General features: G+C 35.3%; 1 protein-coding gene across 1 annotated transcript; it reads right to left on the bottom strand.

The window, feature by feature from the left end:
* Positions 1-1089: 1089 nt before the first annotated feature.
* LOC124397160 (transmembrane protease serine 9-like) lies at positions 1090-23901 on the bottom strand. Its single transcript, XM_046866680.1, has 18 exons — positions 23758-23901; positions 22952-22972; positions 21283-21445; positions 20808-21076; positions 20128-20273; positions 19736-20028; positions 14965-15074; positions 13437-13457; positions 13041-13203; positions 12559-12827; positions 11988-12115; positions 11633-11895; positions 2760-2779; positions 2628-2648; positions 2249-2411; positions 1796-2064; positions 1512-1654; positions 1090-1408 (listed from the first exon to the last, which is right to left on the bottom strand). Exons 1-18 carry the CDS (start codon positions 23816-23818, stop codon positions 1139-1141), a joined length of 2793 nt encoding a protein of 930 aa, XP_046722636.1. The 5' UTR covers positions 23819-23901; the 3' UTR covers positions 1090-1138.
* Positions 23902-24194: the final 293 nt, after the last annotated feature.

Raw genomic sequence — 24194 nt, 5'->3', positions numbered from 1 at the left:
AAGAATTGAGCTGTTTTAAGAAAGAACATAGTAAATAAAACTCACTCACACGGGGTGAGCAGAAATACATCTCAGCTTGCATAAAATAATGACCCTTAAGGTGGAACTTTTGTCCAGTCTTCATCTGTGCACTAATGGTGAGTGTGTACAGTATCAGCATGTAGCCTCAAATTCCTGTTTTTGGCTGATGGGTGGATGTGATGTGGTTGCCTGCTGTTGTAGCCCATCCACCTCAAGGTTTGATGTGGGTACTGAGATGTTTTCTGGTTGCAAGTAGTGTTAATTTGAGTTACTATAGACATCTGGTTGAACCCGTCTGCTCATTCGTCTCTGCTTTTCCCCATCAGCAGGGAAATATTTCATTCTGCAGCTCCTCCACTAACAGTGTATTTTTGCACCACTCTGTTTAAGTTCTAGAGACTTTGTTTTGTGCAAAATTTTCATATAGGCAGTTTCTAAAATACTTGAACCTGGTATCAACAACTGTCATTTTAAAGTCATAAAAATCACACTTTTCCCCTATTCTAATGTTTGATGTGAACATTAGCTGAATATTTCGATCTGTGTCTGCACGATTTGTTGCATTGTGCTGATGCTTTATTATTGAATGATTGGATAACTACATTAATAAACAAGTGTACATGATTTCCTATTGAAGTGCACAGTGAGTGTACACACCAAAGCATTCAAAGTAAATGTTGAGGAAAAAATCCTGATTGCTTTAACAATCTTTTAATTACCATAAGAAAAACCTACTGTGTGAATGAGAAAGTACAGAGTTTTTACATTCTAGTATTTCCTTGTCCTTAGTTTTATATCTTATCATGCAATATGATGTAATGCAATTGTTGTCAATGAGTGTACCAAGTACATAATTTGGTTATATCTTGTTTGGCAAACAGCCGTTTCACTTATGGACATGTTCACATGTTCCTAATGATTTCTTATCTTGTAGTATATAATTCAGCATCATTTCAAGCTTATTTAGTATCCCAGACATTAGCAGCATTAGCAGACATTAAAATAAATTATAAACTGCTGAGTAAGTCATGTAAAGTGAAAAAAAAAGTAAAAAGTACAGTACAAATCTTTAATTAAACACTTTTAATTTTGTTTACTTATTAGAATAAGTGAAATACTAGAAGATAGAGAGATAGGAGAAAAAGAGGATGAGAGAGGAAGAAAAGAACAGACAGAAGAGGTTGAGGGAGCCACGATTGCCATTTGAGACATCAACAAATCCAGGTGTTTTGGTAGTGATCTCGCTCTTTATCCAGTTTTGGTACTGAGACACTTTAGTGTACACACCGGGGTAATTAGGTAAAGCACAGCCATAGCCAAAGTTTACAATCCCACCCTGAATCCAGGTTGTGTTTTGCTTGAATACTAGTGGACCTCCAGAATCACCCTGCATGGACAACAAGCTGTTAGCTACTGTACATATCTGCTTTTTTTTCTCCACATAGCACTGTACTGTGATCAGACACAATAGGATAAAGTTAGTTTCTTGCCTGGCATGAGTCCTTGCCCCCCTCAGTGAGGCCAGCACACATCATATTGTCTGTGATGAGATCACCGTAAGTTTTTGCACAGTCACGGTTGCTGACAATTGGCACCTGCACCTCCTGCAGGGTTTCAGGAAGCGGCAGCGGCACTGTGGAGATCCATGGTGAATTATTTTGACCAAAATGCTTTGTTGAATCAACTTTGAATCAACAATTTCCTTAGGGGATCAATCAAGTATTCTAATTCTGATACATTAACAAAGTAATTACACCGATTATGGAACACTCACCTTCAGAGTTAACATTACCCCATCCTGTGACCCAAACTTTAGTTCTAGATGGAAATTCACTCTTGATTCCTGCCAGGCAGGCCGGCATGATATAGTTGTTAAAAGTCACTGGAGCAGAGAGCAGGAGTAGTGCAATGTCATTATTATTATTTCTTGAGTTGTAGTTTGGGTGCCTTATTGTTTTAACAACTTTCCTTTGTTGCATATTAGGGTTTTTCCCCTGCAAATTTCCCATTCCTATCTTGACTGTAACCTCATAAAGCAAAGTGCTGAAAATCAAAGATTAAGAGATTCAGTTAGAATAAATGAATAGTCTACTGCTACCTACTGCCATATAATATCACTTGCCTTATCTTGCCAACATTTATACTTCCAATAAATGTCCATACACAATGTTACTTCCAGTAAGCTACACAGTGTTTAATGGGTGTTTCACAGTTGTCTTCACCACACCTTTTGAAACAGTGAGCAGCAGTTAAGACCCAGATCTCATTGATCAGGCTGCCGCCACAGAAATGTTGGTTTCCTATCTGAAGGCTGACCTGCCAAGGCCAAGCCCCAGGCACAGCATTTCCACCACCCACAATCCTGTTGTTCAAGGGAGGCTGACCACATACAAAAAAAAAAAACTTATAATGAACCAGGGTACATTACCTTTATTTTGTCCAATGTAAGGTTGGAAAGATTACAAAATAGTCATGAAAACAGACATATACACAATTCTAAACACAATTAAACACAATTTTATAAAATCTAATTCTTTTGCCAAAATACTGTCATTATTGTTTTGCTTGTCTCAACTATGTTTGTGTTAATTCAATTCGAAACTTACCATTTAGCTGGGATAATGATCCTAATTGGGAAGGAGGAGAGAGATTGAGTCAAGTCAAGTCAAGTCAAGAGGCTTTTATTGTCATTTCTACTATACACAGTGGTACACAGTACACAGTAAAAACGAGACAACGTTCCTCCGGAAACCAGGTGCTAAATTAAACAACAACATAGAGCTAACAACACAACACAAGCTACATAAAGTGCATCAAATGCAACCTAGTGCAAACAGTGCAGACGAAAAACAGTACAGACAGACAGTGCAGACAGACAACACAAGACAACACAAGACAAGACACAAAACCCAAGATAAGAGTACAGTTACACTTAATACTTTTGGATCATTTCAGGTGTAACAGGGTAAATGATTAGGAATATGTGATTAAGACTGAAAAGAAAAAAATATCAATAGGGCCAGATTGGTTAAATGTACTGTATATGAAAAATAGGAAAAAAGAAAAGAAAAGCGTATCCATTTTAAATATAATCTATGTGGTCTGGCTAAAAAGTAACTACACTTTGTAAATATTTGGTCCCATGTCAAATGTCTACACTCTCACCTAACCTAAGGCAAATGAAGACATGTTATATAAGTTTAAAGTCTAACTGCTTTACAACTTGCTTTAAATCAGGTCAGAATAAAATTTTGTAAATTTTGTACATTCTGTACATTATTGTACAAATCTGTTTATTTATAATTTGTATATTTCTCTGTTTTGAAGGTGAAACACAAATGTATACAAAATATAACCATGATTTTCTTGAGACATCTGTATTCACTAGCTTCATCAACAGGTTTGTGAAGAACTTTTTCAAGACGATGTTACTGCTTTAGCTTTAGGTCTATGATGTGCGGTATATATCGTATGTAAAAAATAATGATTTATTCTGTACATTATTGCTTATAAAGTACTGAGATTTCAATTCAGCAAATATTTTGTCAAATTGAGAATAGAAAATAATGAATATAATCAAATATACAAGTCTTTGCTCCTACCTGTAGTGTTAAGGAGTAGAACACAGACACCACACACAACTTTCCATAAATTAATTTCCATGATCTTGGGTCTCCCCTGACTTCAGGTAGCCTTCTTTCTCTTGTTTCGTGTTTCTACATCTAAGATGATCCTTCTCACATTCCAAATATATGTAATCTCTTATCTTCCCTATCTGGGTCATTTACACGCCCTCAGGAGTGGTTCGTCACACTGATCTAGAACTAGTACTAGGAAAAGATTTATCTCAATTACATCAGATAGATTAGATAATTTTTATTGTACAGACTACAAGTACAATCAAATTAATTTCAATATCTAACAAATTGTGCAATGGTTGTAAAGTGTGGAAAAAGCAGACAAATAAAATGACGAGCCAGTAATAAATATCATTTAGTAGTAAAACACAGACATTTGTACAGTCATGCAAACACACACATTCACACATTAATTCACAAACAGGCAAATTTAATATTGCAAGTCCGTCCACAAACGTTTTTTAGACAGTAGGAGAACAGTGATAATAAAAGTAAGTGATTAAATTTATTATAAGGTCAAATTTGAACAGTATTTCAAATGTGCATTAAAATGTGTGTAAAGATGATTTTAAAAAAAATTATATGCAGCTACCATTAGAAATAAAAAAGATAATAATTAAATGAATTTAAAGAGTAAACATATAAGGGTTGTAGAATAAAAATATAAGAAATATAAAGATTATAATAGCAAAATAAAATATAATTAACAATTTAATGAAAAATTGCATAAATAAATAGAAAAATAAATCCTGTTTGAATCCAGTGAGGCAAATAAATTGTGAACTGGAACACCTAATAAAGGCCAAGATGTACGATTTGAAACATACACTATATTTCCAAAGGTATTGGGTCACCTGGTCATAAATATGGTATGTGATTTTTGAGCATTGCATTCCACATTTAGTCCTGATTTGCTCTTATAATTTCCCCCACTCTTCTGGGAAGATGTTCCACTAGATTTTGGAGTGTGCTTATGGATATTTGTTTTTATCAGCCACAAGGGTATTACGAAAGGCGGGTAATGATGTAGGTGTGGTGAGGAGGCCTTGAGTGAAGTAAGCATTCCAATTCATCTTAAAGTTGTTCAGTAGGGTTGAGATCAAAGCTCTATAGCAGGCCACTCAAGATCTTCCTCTCCAAAGCACGTAAATCATATCTTGAAGGAGCTCACTTTGTGCACAGGGCATTGCTATGTTGTTACAGGTTTGGGTTTCCAAGCTCAAGTGAATGCAAAATGTTATTAAAAGTGCATCTAAAGACGTCCTGTAGATTTGAGTGCCTCCAGCTTTGTGGTAACAGTTTGGAAAAGAACCACATGTAGCAGGAAAGGTTAGGTGACCCACTTGCATGGGGCAGAGGGGGGTGGTATGTACTATATTATTGATAAATGTATGTGTATTTATGAAAATGTATGTATACTAATAGCTGTTAGTATGTTCACTAATACGTTTTTTACGATATAATCACAGGCCACAACAAATAAAATAATATGGATTTTAATATGTAGTCATTTCCAGAAAGTAAACCAATAAAAACCAGGTGGGAAAAAAGTAAATACTCCCTATGATTTAGTAAAACCAGCTTCAACAACCATTACTGTAAGTAAACAAGTCAGTTTTTTACATCGTTTCTGAGACTGAATCTTTTTTTACTACATTGCTTCAGTTTATAGAATTTTGATGCCATTTGTTTAGTTTCTGGACTTTAACCTGGCCGTTCTAACACCTAGATTTCGTTTTTTCTTTAGCTATGTAAATGCTGATTTGATCTGTGGGAGATTGATCTCATTGTTGTTTTAAGTTTTTTTTTTTTTTTTTTGAGTGCAAATTTCCCGGGTTTTGGGCTTGAAAAATACGCCTAAATCGTCATCCCTCTACAGCCATGCTTAACAGGTGGTCTGATGTGTATATGATGATATGCTGTGTTTAGGTTTCACCAAACATTGTACCGTGCATTATGATCAGTCCAAAATATTATACTCCAGAAATATTATGGCTTGGTCAATTGCAATTTAACAAATATAAGTTATACTGTTTTGTTCTTTTCAGAGAGAAGGGGCTTTTGTCTAACTACTCTTCAGTAAAATTAATACTTCTTTCTCAGAATGAGCCGTCATAGACATAACAATTGTAATATGCTTACAGAGGCCTGTGGGTCATGTAATAAAGTTTTGGCTTTTTAGTTATATCTCTGAATATTAAAAAGCCTGGCCCTCTAGTACAATGCCCAATTCTGGGAACTTATCATCTAAATTTCTTTACTAGCACAAAGGTGCTAATTACTCTCATAATGTTTGTGGAAGCAGGAGGGGTTTCTTTCCCACCTGGTGTCTGAATGTTAGCATACTTTTGTTGTCACCTATGTATTTGTAGCAGTGTAGCAGTAATATTTGATATTAAGGCCATTTGGGCCAAACAGAATATTGCAGAAGAGTTTACTTTCTTTTTCCTCTTAACTGAAAACAAAATAGGTGTGTAAATATTGTGGAGTAGACAAGGTAACAGCCCTTATCATAGGTTTATTAATGTGTGCAAGGAACGCTCTTGTAAAATCTGTGGAGAGTATTTATGTGTTGAGTGAGCTGTGATCTGGTTCTGGTGCTGGAACCAAAGAAAGAAGTTTTACTTTATGTAATAATTGGATTATTACATGAAGTAAAACTCTGTAAATGTACATTGTGAAAGAAACATTGTGACAAAGTTCACTTGACCAGCAGAATATTTTGAGTGTGCAGTGATTAGTGCTTCAATATGAATGACAAATACTGCTGAATTACACTAGATGTCTTGAGCATGCCTTGTACGTTCTTGAACTTTGGCCTCACTCCTTCCTATAAGGATTAGTTATAATTCTGAGCCTTGGCCCCCGTTCAAGGATTGTCTCTAAACTCAAAAAAAAAAAAAAATGTACCTAAGAAAATTTATCTCATTGCTAATTTCTTCAGTGACTTCCTTATTGGAGGTCTAAATCCGTATTACTGTAACACCAACTGGTGACAGTAAATTATATAAAAAGTGAAATATTAAAGGGTTGGTTTGAATTTTAACTTACAAATGCAGAATCTTTTTCTTTATATGACACAAATTACAGTAAACAATAAGCCATGTTAGTGACATCATTTCTCTTTTGAGTGTAGAAAGGGAATGAGTACTTAGTGCTATGATTAAAAAATATTTTAGAGTATTTACTCTTTAATTATTTCCTAATGTTTCTACTAATTTATTTACAAATATTAATTGTTAATGGCTGTTTAGAAGTTTAAAATTAACCGAATTTAATTCAATTTGATTTTGTTTGTTTAAACTCTTTTAACAATGGACATTGCTACAAAGCATTTAGAGTTAGATCAATAATAAGAAGGTCTGATGTAAATGACAAAAAATAAATAAAAATAAAAATAATTAGGCCCACCAGTGTCTCATCAGGCAATAGGAATAACATGAGTGTTTTTTCTTCTGTATTAGTGGGAAAAATCCATGGTTTACCATTCTGAGAATGTCCAGGCAGAGTGAAACTGGTTTCAGCTGAGTGCTTCCCATCATATTCCAACATATAGGACAGACCTGGGCACATCCGACCCTTTGTACGTCCCTGTCCGGCCCGCGTGAGGCCAATCATAAATTACAGGGATGCACCGAAAATTCGGCCACCGAAAATTAGTCAATCCGAGCATGCGCACTCCGTCTGTAGAGGACGTTTTTGAAAAGGCAGAAAAGTTTTCCAGTGATGGTGCCGAGGCAAAAGGCATAACACAAAAAATTATGGAATTCATTGCCTTAGATCCGTGATCGCCAGTGGATCGACGGGTTGATCTTTGAAACATTCCCCGTGGATCCCGTAAATAATAATAATTATTATAATATAATATTATTTATTACACGGCTCTTCTTAATGTTGTAGATTAGAACGTTCTATTCACTTAAATGGGCTTCCAAACAGACCATTGCTAATAATAATTGACCGCTGTCTGTCTGTCAATACTATGAATGGTAACAAATAAATAACAATAATTTATAATAATAAATAAAACACTTTTGTAATTGATTTATTCTTTGAATTGTAGTGCATTGATTTTAGTGAGGTTAGTACACACTCATAGCCATAAATGCAATGGTTCTAATAATTCACATAATCTTTTCTTTCGGTGTTTCGGTTTTCGGTTTTGGCTTTGGTTTTCTCATTTTTGTTTTTTGTTTTCGGCCAAGAATTTCGGTGCATCCCTAAATTATTATCGTTGGTGTGGCCCCACAATTCAGGTTTCTCAAGTGGCCCCTTGTAAAAATTAATTGCACACCCATGATATAGGATAATAAAGTGATAAACCCACAATATCATGCAAGCTCCCAGCAGATGACACCAGTTGAGCAAAGGTTGATGTTCAGTTTTATATGCTTGCTGTAAATATTACACATCAGACAACCAAAAGCCAAAATATTCAATGAAATGGCAAAAATCTGACTGAATGTTGTTCTGAATTTGTATCATACCCCCAAAATTGATTTATCAAGTGAAATTGAAGCACATCCTTAATTCTGAAGTTAAAACTCATACTTAATTGGGTGAGTAAATGTGTGCAGGTAAGTCTTTATTTGAAATGAATCACTGCTATAATGTGAGTGGTGTGATAAGTAGTAAAATTAAATAAAAAAGTGTTTCATTTACACTTACTGGACAACAAACGTGATTTTTTTCCCCTGGAAAAATAAAGCCTTCTGTCTGTTTCTTGATTTTAATAAAAAAATTGCTTTTAATATACAACCCCAGTTCCAAAAATGTTGGGATGCTGCATAAAAAGTTTGAACTTTCTTGGAATTGGTGTTGTAATAGCATCTGTTGTATAGGTTTGTTTTAAAAGATGAGTATATTTTACCTTCTTTTATTTAAACTTCTGTCAGATTTTTTGACTAATTTTTTTTTTGTTGGCGTCCACCCTTTTTTTGTCCACCAGATGTCGCCAAAGTGTTTGATTGCCTCAATATTTCTCAGCGCTTTCACCTGTGCCCAATGTGTATCTTAGTTATTCCTCTTTGTCTGTTCCCTGCTTGGTTTTTGTTTTTCCTACCTGCCATGTGTGTCTGTACATATCCTCCGTTTCTCCTGATATTAGTGCCAAGAGTAAGTCTTGTTCCTCCTTGTTTGCTCTTTGATTTGGAACCTTTCTTTTCCCCCAATTAAATTGCTCTTAATGTTTTGGCTTCTTACCTTGTTACATATTTACTTATATTTGTTGTTGTTCTTCTTCCACCACCCCCACAACGGATCATCCGTCTCCATACTACCCTGTCCTTCACATCTGCCTCTTTTAAATTAACTACCTGCATGTGTGTATATATAAATTATGCATACTTGTTTGTATATTGCCTCTCTGATTCCTAGTGATACTAGGGCAACTCCCCTTTCTTTTCTGCAAAACTAAAACTAATGCATGAACTCTGATGACCCTGGTTTGAACCTCTGTCATAACAATCTCCAGTACTTTGAGTGATCGTTAAGGTGAATAAAAAGACTGTTAATGCCACTATTCACTCATGCTTGTTTATTAGTTGTAATATCAGTACACAGATTTGCCTTAGAAAACAAACTGAGAAATAAACCAAATGAATGCCCCTCTGAAGGTGTGCTATACTAATTCATTGAAGATATATAGCCCTGTCAAAGCTGTCAAAATCTGCAAAGTTGTTAAGATGTAAATGCAGTTTTCTTGGCTGTTATTTCAGTAATGGCTTCATGTCCATGTTGGACATTGCATGCATGCAACTGTTATTTACAGCTCAACCCAAAATGCAGTCAGCTGATCAATTGGCCCCGTATCAAATAACTTTAATAAAAGTTTTATTAAAAGTTTTTTAAGATCAATTACATTTTGTACAAGTTACACCATTCCCAAAAGTAATTGCCTAAAATAATAATAAAAAATTATAATATGGTGGATGTCACACTATTGACCAAACGGATTGTAAATAATATTAATTTATTTGTATTGTAATGCTTTTTTTTTTTCCCATAGCATGACCCCATAGCAAAACCACAACACCTTATCCACTGAGCTACAACTCCACCAATGAGCAAATAATCACTGGACCTAAAGAACAAACATGGCTTCCTTTCCAAAATTGAACACTGTGTCATTCTGTCTGGACTGCGGCTAATTGGAACCAACTTAACCACAATCTGTGGTGTAAAGAGTTCCTGACAATCCTACTTCCGTAATTAATGTGATATCTTACTGCAAAACTTACTCTATTACAAGTTATGTGACCAATTTCAGAATGGCTCTGGGTGGTACTTTGGGTAAACCGGGGCTTGAACGCCCACCCTACTGATCAGAAATCCAAAACCTTAACCACTGAACTACCACTTCGCCCCTAAACAAACAGTCACTGAACATAATAATCCAACATGGCTTCCTTTCCATACTTAAACACCGTCATTCTTTTTGGACTGCAGCTAATTTGATCCAACTTCACTATAACCTGTGGTGTAAAGAACTCCTGACAATCCTACTTGGGTAGGTGTGATACATTAATGCAAAACTTACTCCATTACGTGACCAATTGAAGTATGGCTCTGGGTGGCACTTTTGCAACACCAGGGCTTGAAACCCTGATTTTCTGATCAGTAAACCAACACCTTACCCACTAAGCTACCCTGCCACACCTGAGCAAACAGTTACTGGACCTAATAAACCAATATGGCTTCCTTTCCATACTTGAACACCATGTCATTCTGTCTGGACTGCAGCTAATTGGAACCAGCTTCACCACAAACTGTGGTGTAAAGGACTCCTGACAATCCTACTTGCGTAAAAGTGTTGATACCTTACTGCAAAAATTACTCCATTACAAGTTATAAGTCACCAATTCCAGTATGACTTGAGTAAAATGTATAGCATGTGATTTTAACAATAACAGTTCTTGAGTATTTTACTCATATTGAACGTAGGCCAAACAAGTCTTTAAAAAAAGAAAAAGCAATCTTTCAAACAGGTATCTTTAATTACCAAATACATGTACAGTTTAATGTCTCAAAGTAGACAAACCATTAGAATTTAATAGACAAATAAAAATAAAGAAATTAATGTTAGATAAAGTAAAACAATATTTTTTAGAGCTGACTGATTCAATACACCGCTCAGTCTCAGAGAGAACTTAAACAAAGGCTGCTTTTTCAACAGGTGCAGAATGTAATCGCTAACTGTCATTGTCAATAAAAATATAGTGAGTAAAAAGTACATATATTGAATCACAATTGTAGTTTAATTGAGAGAACAGTGCCAATTAAACACAGTGGAGGCCTGCAGTGGGTTTTATAAAAAGCTTTTTTTTATAGGAATAAAGATCAAATGAATTTGTATGACACCATTCCCGAAAGTAATTGGTCAAAATAATGATACAAAAATAATAATATGGTGGATGACACTCTTTATTAATTTACTTATTAATCCTTATTAAAGCTGTGAACTGTTGTGTTCATAGTGTTTATCATGCTGGGTTTTTTGTTTTGTAATTACTTTATACCTTTGTGTGTGCCTGTGTTTTACTGAGTGTCAACATAAAAATTTTTTGCAAAACATCAGTCAATTAGTATGATCACTGCAATATTGGGGTGTTTTGGGTTTCTCTAACCTGGGAATAGGCAGAGATATAAACTACACTGCAGTCATCCACTAGAAAGCTGTAAAAATCTATTTAGCTTTACCTTTGCAACCCTCTCCCATCCACCTCTATAAGCTTTGTTGCTATACTACAATACTTGGGTAAAATATTGTTTGCCTAGCATTAAATGAAATGACAGACTGCAACTGTTCAGCCATCTTCCTTACTGCCATCCGTACAAATGTTCATAATGTACTGTTTTTTGCATCTATGCTAAAATGTACATTTGAAATAAAAGAAAAGAAAATCAGGGTTAGGTACTAGAGTTAGAACTACAGATACAGATTTTGCTTGTATGTTTAATTTGGTAATCATTACTAGAAAATTGAGAGGGAGACTAAAAAAGGGATGATGTAAAAAGAAAAGAACAGACAGAAGAGGTTAATGGAGGTGCCAGATGAGACTAACACAAATCCTGGTTGACTGCTGCTGATCTGTTTGCTTATCCACTCTTGGTAGTTAGACACTCTGGTGTACACACCGGGGAAAGCGGGTAAAGCACAGTTATATCCATAGCTCACAATCCCAGCCTGAACCCAGGTTGTGTTTAGCTTTGACACCAGTGGACCTCCAGAATCACCCTGCAGAGGCAACAAAATGTTAGCTACGTGTCTGCTTTTTTAACACACAACAATGTTTATCCAAATATTATGGCAGGTTTTAAATATCTTGCCATGCATGCATCACTTCCCCCTTGGGGTAAACCTGCACAGATACTTTTTTCAGTTGGGGTTCCACATTGTTGGTTACTGAGAATCAACACCTTCACCTCCTGCAGGGTTTTAGGAGACTGCAGATTCACTGTAAAACACATGACATTTTACCAACATGCATTTATGTAATGAACCTTGGTAAAAAAATCCAGTTTGATCTGACCAGGTACCAGACCAAGCTCATCAAATCAGGATGACTTTTATTTGCCAGCAGTTATTTTCCAGCTTCCATATTGTGTCTAGATGTCTAATCTAAGAACATTTTCTAGATTTTCCAGTCACCACACTTGTGTAAAAACATTGTCTATATTGTTGCATTTGATGCAGTTATCCAGAAATTTTAATCTACATGCACACCAGCATTTCGACTGGCTTGTGTAGTTTGTTTTGACAGTTGATCAGCTGGTCAAACCGACCTGGATTTCCCACAGGGAAGATTGGTAAAAAAATTTAAAAAATTAAAAATGTACCCAGAATTATTTAATGCAATAACATAATTAAGCATGATGTCCAATGGTTTGTATTACTCACTGTCAGAAGCAATTCTACCCCATCCTGTGACCCAGGCTGTAGAACCTCTAGGAAAAGAACTATTGATTGCTGCAAGGCACACCGGCCTGACATAATCTGTGAAGCTCACTGAAGAGTTGAGTTTGACTAGTGCAATATCATTGTAACTAGTGCTAGGATTGTATTCTGGGTGGGTGATAATGGAAATAATGTTTCTGCTCTGTGTATTAGAGGTAGTCACCTCCAAACTGTGTATTCCTAGGTAGACTGTGATATCAGATGCATTTCTCCTAAAAAAAAATGAAAGGAAACAAAAAACCCTGGAATTACCATTTAAATTGTTTTTCCTATGCCTTATTTCCATACATTTCATATTTCTAATAAGCAGTAATAACCAGCTCCCAGTAAACTGAGACACACTGTGTTAAACACATTGAACATGCAAATACCTACATCATTCTTGTGGTTATTTAGAACTTTTTCAAGTATAACTCTTATTATACCTTATTAAACAGTGAGCAGCCGATAAGACCCAGTTCTGAGTGATCAGGGTGCCACCACAAAAATGGTTGTTATTTTCTTGAAAACTGACCTGCCAAGGCCATGATGTATTAAGAGCATTTACACCACCTACAATCCTGTTGTTTGAGGAAGGCTTACCACAAACTGGTAGTAAAGGGGAAGGTCACAAAAGCACACACGTGCACACACACACACACACACACACACACACACACACACACACACACACACACACACACACACACACAAGGTTAGTATGCATTAATTGTAACAGTGTTAAACAAAAACAATATCACCAAAGACAGTGTTTAAATTATGGTGGTTATAAGGCACACATAATATACGTGTGTGGGGGTAGGTGGGGGACAACAACTTACCATCCAGCTGGGAAAGTGAGCCTAAAACAGAGAGACACGATGCTTTATTAAACAATCAGCTTTATTATTTTTAGCTTTACTTTATAACTTGTGTATATTGCAGACATTTTTTTTGTTTGTTTTAATGTAGTTAATGAATTAAACATTAATTCTTTAAATGTGAATGTTCCAACAAAGCCAATAAGGGTCTGTGAAAAAATGCCAGGTCATAAAGGTTTGCTTAAGAACGAGTTTGTCAAGTCAATAAAATTGCAGTAATTTTAGTAACACTATGTGCCAGCGGTGAGCAAAAGGACCGTACAGGTGTACAGATGCCAGTGTTGCGAGAACGCGCCTAGAGCCGTGCACGTTACCTTAAACGCGCGTGCAGAACAGTGCCGTCGTGCTGCAAAGAATGCTTTTGCGCATGCAACTGTTTCTTTGCAGCACGCCGGCACTGTTCTGCACGCGCGTTTAGGGTAACGTGCACGGCTCTAGGCGCGTTCTCGCAACAACATTTAATGAACAGTAGACGCCGATGTTTGCGAACTTCTTTAGACGATCTATTTTAAGCTGCATTTTAGAAACAGCGCCCTCTATGGTCACAACATACGAAGGTCATAGAATCTGGTGTAACACCTGTCCGAGGGGAAACTTGGGCGGGCGCTAGAAAGAGAAAGCGTCCCGATCTGCAAGTGGCCGCCGGCGTACGTCAAAATGGCAAGGCGTCCCAAACCGCGAGTGTGTGGGTGAGGCCGGTGGGAGTACTGGAAACGAAACCGAAAGTAAAGAAAGCAAGCTCTGCTTGGTGAACTTTTTCCTTGTCTCTCTTTTTTTTTCAGCGCGGGACCAGTGGATGTGTTACACACCCATAGAAAACAAACATTTGTAGCGTTTAGAAAACATCAGTATAAATAATAGTGCTTTATCAAGAATATAGGTGAATATAGGTGCTTAACCTTGAAATACAATATACTGAAATAGGATATTGACACCATTTTAACATCATACATATGTGCCTTTTAGACATTCCATTTTTTAGCCAGCCTAAAATGTTTGGTAGTTCAGTATTTCAGTACATCGCGTAGGTGTTATCAGTTTGTTTGTTTTTGTTTTTTTGTTTTTTTTATTAATTTTTTCTAAATGCAGAACACATGAGTTTTTCAATGACTAATGAAATCTTCCTTCTTTTTTTCTATTTATTTGAATATTACAGCGGTTTGGGTTACAGTTATATTGTGAATAGTAAAAATAGTAAAAAGTAAACAAAAAATATTTTTTTCCCCATGTGTATCAGTCTTTGTTTTAAAGTGAAATTAATATTTAATTTTACCAATTAAAAATATACAATTTCGGGTTTTATTAAGTATGTAAATGCATGCACATTTAAATGAGATACATCATACATTGTAATTGTTTTATGTCTATTCTATGAATTATTTCAAATTTAAATTCAAATATTTTTGGACTGTAGTGTCTTGCTTTAAATGCAATATATGTTAAATTTAGTATAATTTTTTATTAGAATAAGCCATTTTATTCCACCTACCTGTAGCTTTAAAGAGCAGAACACATACCACATACATGACTTTCCACAACCAATTCTCCATGATGCTGGTGTTAGGTAGTGTTCTGTGTCCTGCCTCTAAATGTATTAGACTTTCACTTCACTATCTGCCTCACCTGTGTCACCCTAATTAGAGGTTGCTTCCCACCCTGTCCTAGGACTAGTTTTTCCTACCCACACCCTTAACATATATAACTACTAAGTGAAACCAAATGTAACTTAGGAATCAGCAAAGAATACAACAACCGAATGATTTTGCAAACTGACAAGTGCAGATATAAATATATGTGCAGCAAATAAATACAAAACATAAAATGTTAAACTTTAAAAAATGAAGGTCTGTCAATCAAAAAACATTTCAAGATCTTTCAATGTTTCCCCAGTTGCATCCTCCAAATGGATTTAAATCTAAATCTAAAAAAATCAGTAAAGCATTAGTGATTATATCTGTGTTCTAGTGGTGTAGAGTAGAGTTCAGTAGGGTGATGTTTGTTGCAAAAAAAAAAAAAAAATGACCTTGAATATGCTGATTTATATAGATTTTTGCAGTAACACTCATTTAACAAACCAACTGAAATAGAATTAACTGAAATATATGTATTAGCAATAGACAGGTTATGAAAATGAATTCATCAATATAATTATCTTTGGATTGTTTTTAAATAGAGAGACAGAGATGAGATTTGCCTTCTCATAACTGAATGTGTTTCTGTAGTGCAGTAAAGTTGAAAACAACAATAAGAAAACAATATTTAGTTTGCCACCTGCCCCACCTATGCAATGATTGCATGCAAATGTTGTTTTCATAACGAGTTACACTGGCATTGGAAAGGTGAACTGTTCCTTCAGTGCATAATGGCCTGATTCATACTAAACACCATGCCACCAGTTATAGTTGACAAACCAGGAATTTGACAGCAAAATATTAATTAATAGGTTTAATGCAAGTTTGAATAGAAAATGTCACTATTATGAATTAAAATATAATAATTTAAAATGGTATGTATTGTATCTGTTTTATAGTAGAATTGCATCATATTATATTTAAGGTTTAGAATATATTTGTATTAAATAACATTTTATAAATGTCAAATTATGGCTCTGAACTATGTTTCCAATCAGCTCACTTGCTGCACTTCATTACACCCCACTTCAAATTTCACCTAATTATTGTCAAATTCTGGATTCTGTGTTTCTTGTTGTCTTGCTTTTGTTTGAAAAAAACAGAAACATTGTCTATGACAATGCAGTTTAACTGGCTTGTTCAAGAAGCAGACCATCAGGACCAGCAAGGCCTTCTCTGCTGGCCCAAACATGATCAGAATCACTGACTTAAATTTTAATATACTGTATTTGTTTCTATGAATACGTAAAAAAAATAAAATAAAAAAATAAACCCTATTCAAAATTCTTCATTTCAAAACTTTTCTCTTAAGCTGTCCAGTGTATGGAATATAGCTTTCAATACACTAGGGAGAGCAGAAAAATAAACTTTACTGAGATCCAAACACTAGTGCTGTTTATTATCGCTGAGATGATTCTTTTAAATAATTTTTTATTTAAAATTAGCTTATTTTGTTTCTTAAAATTACCAGAAGCAAAAATGGAAGGGTTTTGCCATTTGTACACCCTATGCTAAATAGTTTCTTTTAACCCAGCGATTAGGGTTGCACAAGCCAGTTCATTCATAGTGCCAGTCCCAAGCCTGGATAAATGGGAAGGGTTGCATTAGGAAGGACATCCAGCGTAAAACATGTGCCAAATCAAAATGCGGAAGACGAAAGAGAAATTCATACAGGATCGGTCGAGGCCCGGGTTACCAACAACCGCCACAGGTATCGTTAGCAAACAGGGTACCGGTGGAAATTAGGCTACTGTTGGATAAAGGAGGAGAAGGAGAGGAGGAAGATGTCTACAGAGATGGGAGGGAAAGGAGAAATGGAGGAGAGTGGAAGTTAGGGCCGATACTTTAAATGTTGGTTCTATGACTGGTAAAGGGAGAGATTTAGCTGACATGATGGAGAGGAGAACGGTAGACATGTTGTGTGTTTAGGAGACCAAGTGTAAAGGGAGTAAGGCCAGGAACATTGGAGGTGAATTTAAACTGTTCTTTCATGTTGCGGATGGAAAGAGAAATAGTGTAGGGGCGATTCTGAAGGTAGAGTACAGTAAGAGTGTAGTGGAGGTGAAGAGAGTTTCTAAAAGGGTGATGAACGAGAAGGATTTTTGCTAAAAGGATGGAAATGGCAGTGGTGAACACTTATTTTAAGAAGAAGGAGGATCATAAGGTGATGTATATGAGTGGAGGAAGGTGCACACAGGTGGACTATGTTCTATGTAGGAGATGTGACTTGATGGAGATTGGAGACTGTAAGGTGTTGGCAGGGGAAGGTGTAGCTAGACAGCATTGGATGGTGGTCTGTAGGATGGATTTGGAGGTGAAGATAAAGAGGAGGAGAGTGAGGACTACAACATCTTATTCTTTTTTGAGTCCTCACTTTTCTTCTCTTCTTCTTCACCTCCAAAGCCATCCTACAGACAACCATGTGATGCTGTCTAGCTACACTGTCCCCTGCCAACACCTTTCAGGTTGCATCTCCTGTATAGAATATAGTCCACCTGTGTGCACCTTCCTCCACTCTTATACTTCACCCTATGCTTTTCCTTCTTCTTAAAATGAGTCTAATCAATCATCACACAGGTGGCCACATGATAATTGACACTTAAGAGTAGTATTTAAAATAAAAAATCCACTTCCCTATAATGCTGATAAAATGGCAAAACATGCAAATGTCACAAGGTCTGCTAATAAGTTTGAATACTGTGACAACAGTGTAAAAAAACAACAACTATGCACTTGGGAAGATATCCATGCCGTCCAAGCACGTTAACACCTCGTCAAAAGTGTTGTATGATGAGGGAATTAAAAGAACATCACAATACAAGTTCAGCACAGTTGGCTAAATCAGTAGAAAGCTGCAGGCCGGACTGTCAGGGCGAGAAAGGCCTTTTCTGCTGGCCTAAAACACTTTCAGAATCACAGGCTTACATTTTTATATATTTTTGTTCGTGGATATGTATTAAATTATTCCCAATAGTCTATTCTTTCATTTCTCTCACTTCAAGGAGTAGCACAACTGAGTTTAATTTTATGTTGGAGTTTCTTTCCAATTAGATTTCAGATGTTACACCACCTATTGTTGTAAGACCTGCAGAAATGAAAAGCATGAGCTCTGGGTAGCTTCAAATGTATGTTGCTTGAACCAGTCAGACTTGTTTACTCCAAGGCAGACTAGAAGACATAGATTGCATAGCAAACTGCACAAGCTGCACAAGCTGCACAAGGATTTAATAGCTGTTTTTATTTTTCACAATGGCTAACAGAAATTGATTTGGTCACAGATACACTTACAAGGACATTTAAAAGAGAGGTCAGCCAAAGTGGTTCAAAACAGTTGTTTAGCTTTTTTCTAAACCATTTATACTTTTGCATATCCTTTCTGTAAAATTTGTCCCAAAACTTGATGCACAAAAAAATGCACAAAAAAAGGTCATTTTAGATTTTTGTTATTACTTTTCTACATGATCTATACTTGCAGTGCAGCTGTGACTTCAGTAAAAGTATACTTGTTGTATTAGGATTCCTGGCTTTTGTAATGACATTTATTCTCACTGCATGAGATACCTGTCTGTGATCCACTGTTCTGTTATACTTTTTTTTGTACAATATTTATTAGTTTCTACAGATGTGGTGTCATAATGATTGTATTAAGAGATGGATTGATTCAGGTAGGACATTAATGAAGGCCTAAGTGTGAAATGCACAGCCCACCACTGGTTGTTGGTCATTTGAGGTTGTATTTACGGAATATCAAGACCCGATAAGGACCTGATAATTTATTTTATTATGGCCTGGTATGTAAACCCATAGAATTCAAAGATGGTGTACTTTCTTTTACACATATAATGTAGTGTTAGAATTTTCTTTGTCTGAAACTGAGGCCAAAACATGTTCCAGCATGAAAATTCCCATGTGCCCAAAACCGTCCTACAAGTGGGGAGGTTATTAAAACAAAAAGGTTGGAATAAATCTAGAATAGGAAATTCAAAAAAGTACACATGAATGTTGTATGTTTACAGAATGTATTAATTACTTATGTTAAAAGTAAATGTCATAAAATATGCAATTATTTTAATTCTTTGGATGCAATATTTGGTATTACGTAATAAGCCACATACAATATAATATCTCAATAAAATATGCACAAAACAATAATTACATTATGAATGGTTGTTTTTTGGTTAATTATTAATTATTTTAGTAATTACTAATATGTATTACAGATTGTTCATTGTAATACCTCAATATATTAAAATAAGATATGAACAATAAAACACATTCAACTAAGTGTTCATTCTAATTTTAAAAGATTGCAAGCTTTTAAACTTAGAGTCTGTCGTTCAGTACACAGACAGAGGTCAGCAAAAAGCACAGAAAGAGGCTGAAGAAACAAGCAGGGGATCCTCAGCAAGTCTAGTCCAGCTAATGAGCTTTCTCTTTATAAATGGCAAATAACGTGTGATCAGGATTGTCAGATTTTATGTAATGTCTTTGTTACACACATTTTAAAATGTAGTTTTTCTAGATTTTGCAGAAAATGTAGTTACTAGTACTTAAGTAAAAGCTGTGGAAAAATTTTTAAGTATAGACCTTTTGTAAGGCATCGACATAAATACATTAATATTAGCTTACTTTTCAATTTGACTGGCATTACTACAAGTTGCAAAGAAAGAGGAAGAAAGGAATGACAGAGAGAGAGAGAGAGTCAGACAGAAAACATTGGGGGAGACACAATTGCCATTTGAGAATTTAATAAATCCAGGTTGACTGCTGTTGATCTTGCTGTCAATCCAACCCTGGTACTGAGACACTCTGGTGTACACACCGGGGAAATTAGGTAGAGCGCAGCTATAGCCAAAGCTCACAATCCCAGCCTGAATCCAGGTGGTGTTGAACTTAACCACCAGTGGACTTCCAGAATCACCCTGCATGAACAACAAGCTGTTAGCTACATGTCTACGTTTTAAATTTGTATGACCCTCAACTGTAAGCAGAAATATTAGGACAGTTGTTAGGTTTCTTACTTGGCATGCGTCTTTCCCACCCTGAGGCAAACCAGCACACATCATATTGTTTGTTATAGAAGCAGATCCATATGATTTTGCACAGTCAGTGTTACTTATAATCGGTATCTGCATTTCCTGCAGGGTTTGAGGGGATGGCAGACTCACTGTGAACATTCATGATAAAAATTCACAAACATGAAATGTATATTCTTTACTGGGAAATCTGGTTTGATGTGACCAGCTAAAACACACCAAAACTCAAAACATGTTTACCAAATAGGTACACCATCTTTGTCAGCTAGTAATTTATTTTCAGTATCCCGACCAATAATTGTTAATATAAAAAATGTAAATGAAAGATAAATATTCAAATAAACTCTAAGGTTTTGCATTAGTAGCCTATTCATTGCTAGTATTTCTGAAGTTCTGAAAATTCAGAAAATACCAGCAAATAAAGTCATAAAATGTGGTCTACCAAGCTGGCCAGCTTGATTTTCAGGGGTGAGAAAAATGTATATTCCAAAGCCAGAAATGTTTTTTTGTAAATATATTTTTCTTATTTAATTTTATTTTTTTTTTACAGATCTCAACATTAAAATAAACCACTAAAACCTGCAATCAACTGGATGTGATGCATTTACCAAATGAAGCAAAGCTTTGATGCAATAATATAATAAAGCAAGCATTAAAGTACTCACTGTTAACAGTAATTCTACCCCATCCTGTGACCCAGACATTTGTACCACCAGGCAAAGTACTGTTGGATGCTGCAAGGCACACTGGCCTTACATAATCATTGAAATTCAATGAAGAGGAGAGTTGGACTAGTGCAATGTCATTGTCATTGGTTGTTTGGTCATACTGTTGGTGGATGATAATGTTAGTAGCATTTGTTTTCTGCATATAAGGATTAGTCCCCTCCAGACTTGCCATTCCAAGAAGAACTGTTATTCTTGGTGCTGTAATGCTGAAAATGAAGAGATGTTTTGATTGATTGATTGATTGATTGATTGATTTACATTTGCCACTCTCCCCCCCCCTTGTCTCCTTGTCTTAAATTTACAATAAACAGCATTACTCAATTACAGTAAATTATGTAATGACTTATATGTTGTGCACTATGAAAATACATATATGCACATTTATATTGTGTCCTCATAAGTCCTTATATACCTTTGGAAACAATGAGCAGCAGATAAGACCCAGTTCTGATTGATCAAGCTGCCACCACAGAAATGGCTGCCACCTGCCTGAAAGCTGACCTGCCAAGGCCAGGACCCGGCAACAGCATTTTCACCACCCACAATCTTTGTGTTAAGTGAAGCCTGACCACACACTGGTAAAAAAAAAAAAGCAGGAGGTCAGAAAAACACACATCCTTATTCTACAGTCTTATTACATTAGACAGTAGATACTTGACTGTCAAGTGCAGGATTGTATTGTGAAAAAAAATTGTCATCTTGGATAACTAAGTTTAAAAAGGCTTTGGTATACAATAAATATGTCAAAAAATCCAAAGGGCACAGAATTTCACAGAAATCCCCCCCACCCCAAAAAAATAAAAAATAAAAATAAAAATAAAAAAAATAAGCTGGCTATGATTATGGTTTAACCAGCAGACATTAGCTACATAATTAGGCTAACATTGCCCAGCACTGTCTAGCAAATCACCTCTAGTATTAATATATATATTTGATTTATATTGTAGAATAATCTTTTGATGACATTTGACGCCTTGCATTAGATTAGACACTAAAAATACACTACATAGAAATGTTTTTCACAGTTACAGCTGGCATTTTCCCCTCCCTGTTTGTGTGTTTGTTTGCATGGCACCAGTGCCAGAGGTTTTGATTTGCTTTCAATTATTCTTTGTTATAATCTCCACCCCATATTTCTTTTCAATTCATTCCTTTCTCATCAGTGAATAGTTTGTTTTCAGACCTCTCTGATGGTGTACATCTATATATCTATATTATACCACAATTTGTTCCAGTTTTACTTCTTTTGACCTTTGACGGTTTCCATATATATATATATATATATATATATATATATATATATATATATATATATATATATATATATATATATATATATATACTATATACTATATACTGTACAGCTCATGTGAGGTTATGTAATAATTATTATTAGGTAATTACGTATAAAAACATGCGAGTGCTATGGCCTGAAATTGTCCAACTGAGTTTAGGTAAACATTTATCATCATGTGAATAATATATAAGAAAACAAACAAAAATCATTTAGAAAATGATGAGGGCATCTGCCGAAATGTCAATTGTATATGCAAATGTAAAATGCAGGAATAAAATAGAATTCATTATGTTTGATAAAACTCATACTGTGAGTTGTTGATGTATGTTAATTCATCTTTGGTATCAACAGTAGTGTAAAGTCCCCCCTTTTCTAACTTTGTAAACAATGGCTAAAAAAGTGCTGGCGTGAGTGTTCATTTACGACTAGTCAGTGAAAATAATAATATTTGCTGTGTTTGTAAAACACTGACAGAAAACTATAAACATGGACTTGTTCAGTCATAAAATTTGTGAATAAGTGTAATACCGAAAGATTTTCAACCTGCTAGCTCACAAACCAGTAAATCCACTACCAGTAAATGTGTGTCTAATAATTGTTCTAAAAATAAAATGCTAAAGCCAAAATTATTTTTGTATGATGCGTTATATTGTTTGTGGGTGTGTGTGTGTGTGTGTGTGTGTGTGTGTGTGTGTGTGTGTGTGTGTGTGTGTGTGTGTGTGTGTGAGTGTGTATGTGTGTGTGTGTGTGTGTTTGAGATGTGGGTGTGGATGTGAGAACTTACCATTTAACTGGGACAGTGTGCCTAATGGAAAAGGAGAAGACACACACAATGCTTTATCAAATAGTGTTAGAGAGATTTGAATTCATATTTATAATTGTTGCTTTCTGAATACAACATAAGGACCAGCCAACATGGATATTTACAATAAAATCCTATATTTAGTACATATATTTCTTGACTGAACAGGTATGAGATATGTTCAAAATGTGACCAAAATGAGCATGGCATTTGAATATGTTACTATGAGCATATATCAGCATCCACAAGACCCTACTCCCAGAACAGTACATGAGAAAATTCCAATTTTGGTGACTGCCTTTTTTATTTCACAGATAGATTGCATTCTTAACTCTTAATCTCTTCTTTAACTATATTTATAAAAATATTAAAACAGTGTTTTCATTTTGTAGATTTTTCCACCTCTAATCAAAAATATGTTTTGTATCCATTAAAAGTGTATTTCTTATATATATATGTGCTTTTACTTTGTACTTACTGTCTTTCTGATAAACCTTAAGATCTGCACAAATGTAATGGTACACATTTGATGTATGTTGATGTATTACTTAAACGGCTTTCTTCAATTTTTTTTCATACATGTATGTTCAGAACCATAATTCTATTTTCTAGATAACCTGACATTTCTTTGTTAATTTCTATTCCTATTTCAGAAATGAAATGACTATTTAAAAAAATGGTTGAAAAAAAACATTACACCTGTAGTTTCTTGCTTTAAATGTAATGTATTGAACATATGCTAAATTCAATTGAATGCTCATCAGCACCAGCGCTTCCCTTACACCTACCTCTTGCATTAAAGAGTAGTATATATACAGCACACACAACTTTCCACAAATAGATATCCATGATCTAGTGTTCTTTCTGGTTTCAGGTAGTCTTCTGTCTCTGGATGTTCTTTGTCTCTGAAAATGTTATTGTTTCCCTCTTTGTGGTCTTATAAATACGTGTTAGCTGTTACCTCCTTTACCTGCATCACCTGTTTAGACTTCCTCCCATGTTGTTGGTTCCCACACTAAACTAGTTCTAGGACTAGGTGGAGACACATTCCACCTGACACTGTACCTGGTGTAACTTTTTAACTCACATCACAGATTTTCTATGTAATTCAAACCAATGTTTTGTGATAGTAACTCCAGTGCTTTTATTTAGTTGTTTTAAATTTGTTGTCAGCTGCTTTAAGTTTAGCTTTCTGGCTGGTGTCCTAAAGCTCTCTGTCTTTTAC

The sequence above is a fragment of the Silurus meridionalis genome, chromosome 14, assembly GCF_014805685.1.
Source record: "Silurus meridionalis isolate SWU-2019-XX chromosome 14, ASM1480568v1, whole genome shotgun sequence".
Taxonomy (NCBI): Eukaryota; Metazoa; Chordata; class Actinopteri; order Siluriformes; family Siluridae; genus Silurus; species Silurus meridionalis.
This window is presented reverse-complemented; position numbering and strand designations above follow the sequence as displayed.

Coding starts and splice junctions, on each gene's coding strand:
- LOC124397160 (XM_046866680.1), bottom strand. CDS start 23,818: ATGGATATCTATTTGTGGAAAGTTGTGTGTGCTGTATATATACTACTC. Junction 12,116..12,558: donor GGGTAGAATTGCTTCTGACA/GTGAGTAATACA, acceptor TGTGTTTTACAG/TGAATCTGCAGTCTCCTAAA. Junction 2,649..2,759: donor CACCTGGTTTCCGGAGGAAC/GTTGTCTCGTTT, acceptor CTTCCCAATTAG/GATCATTATCCCAGCTAAAT.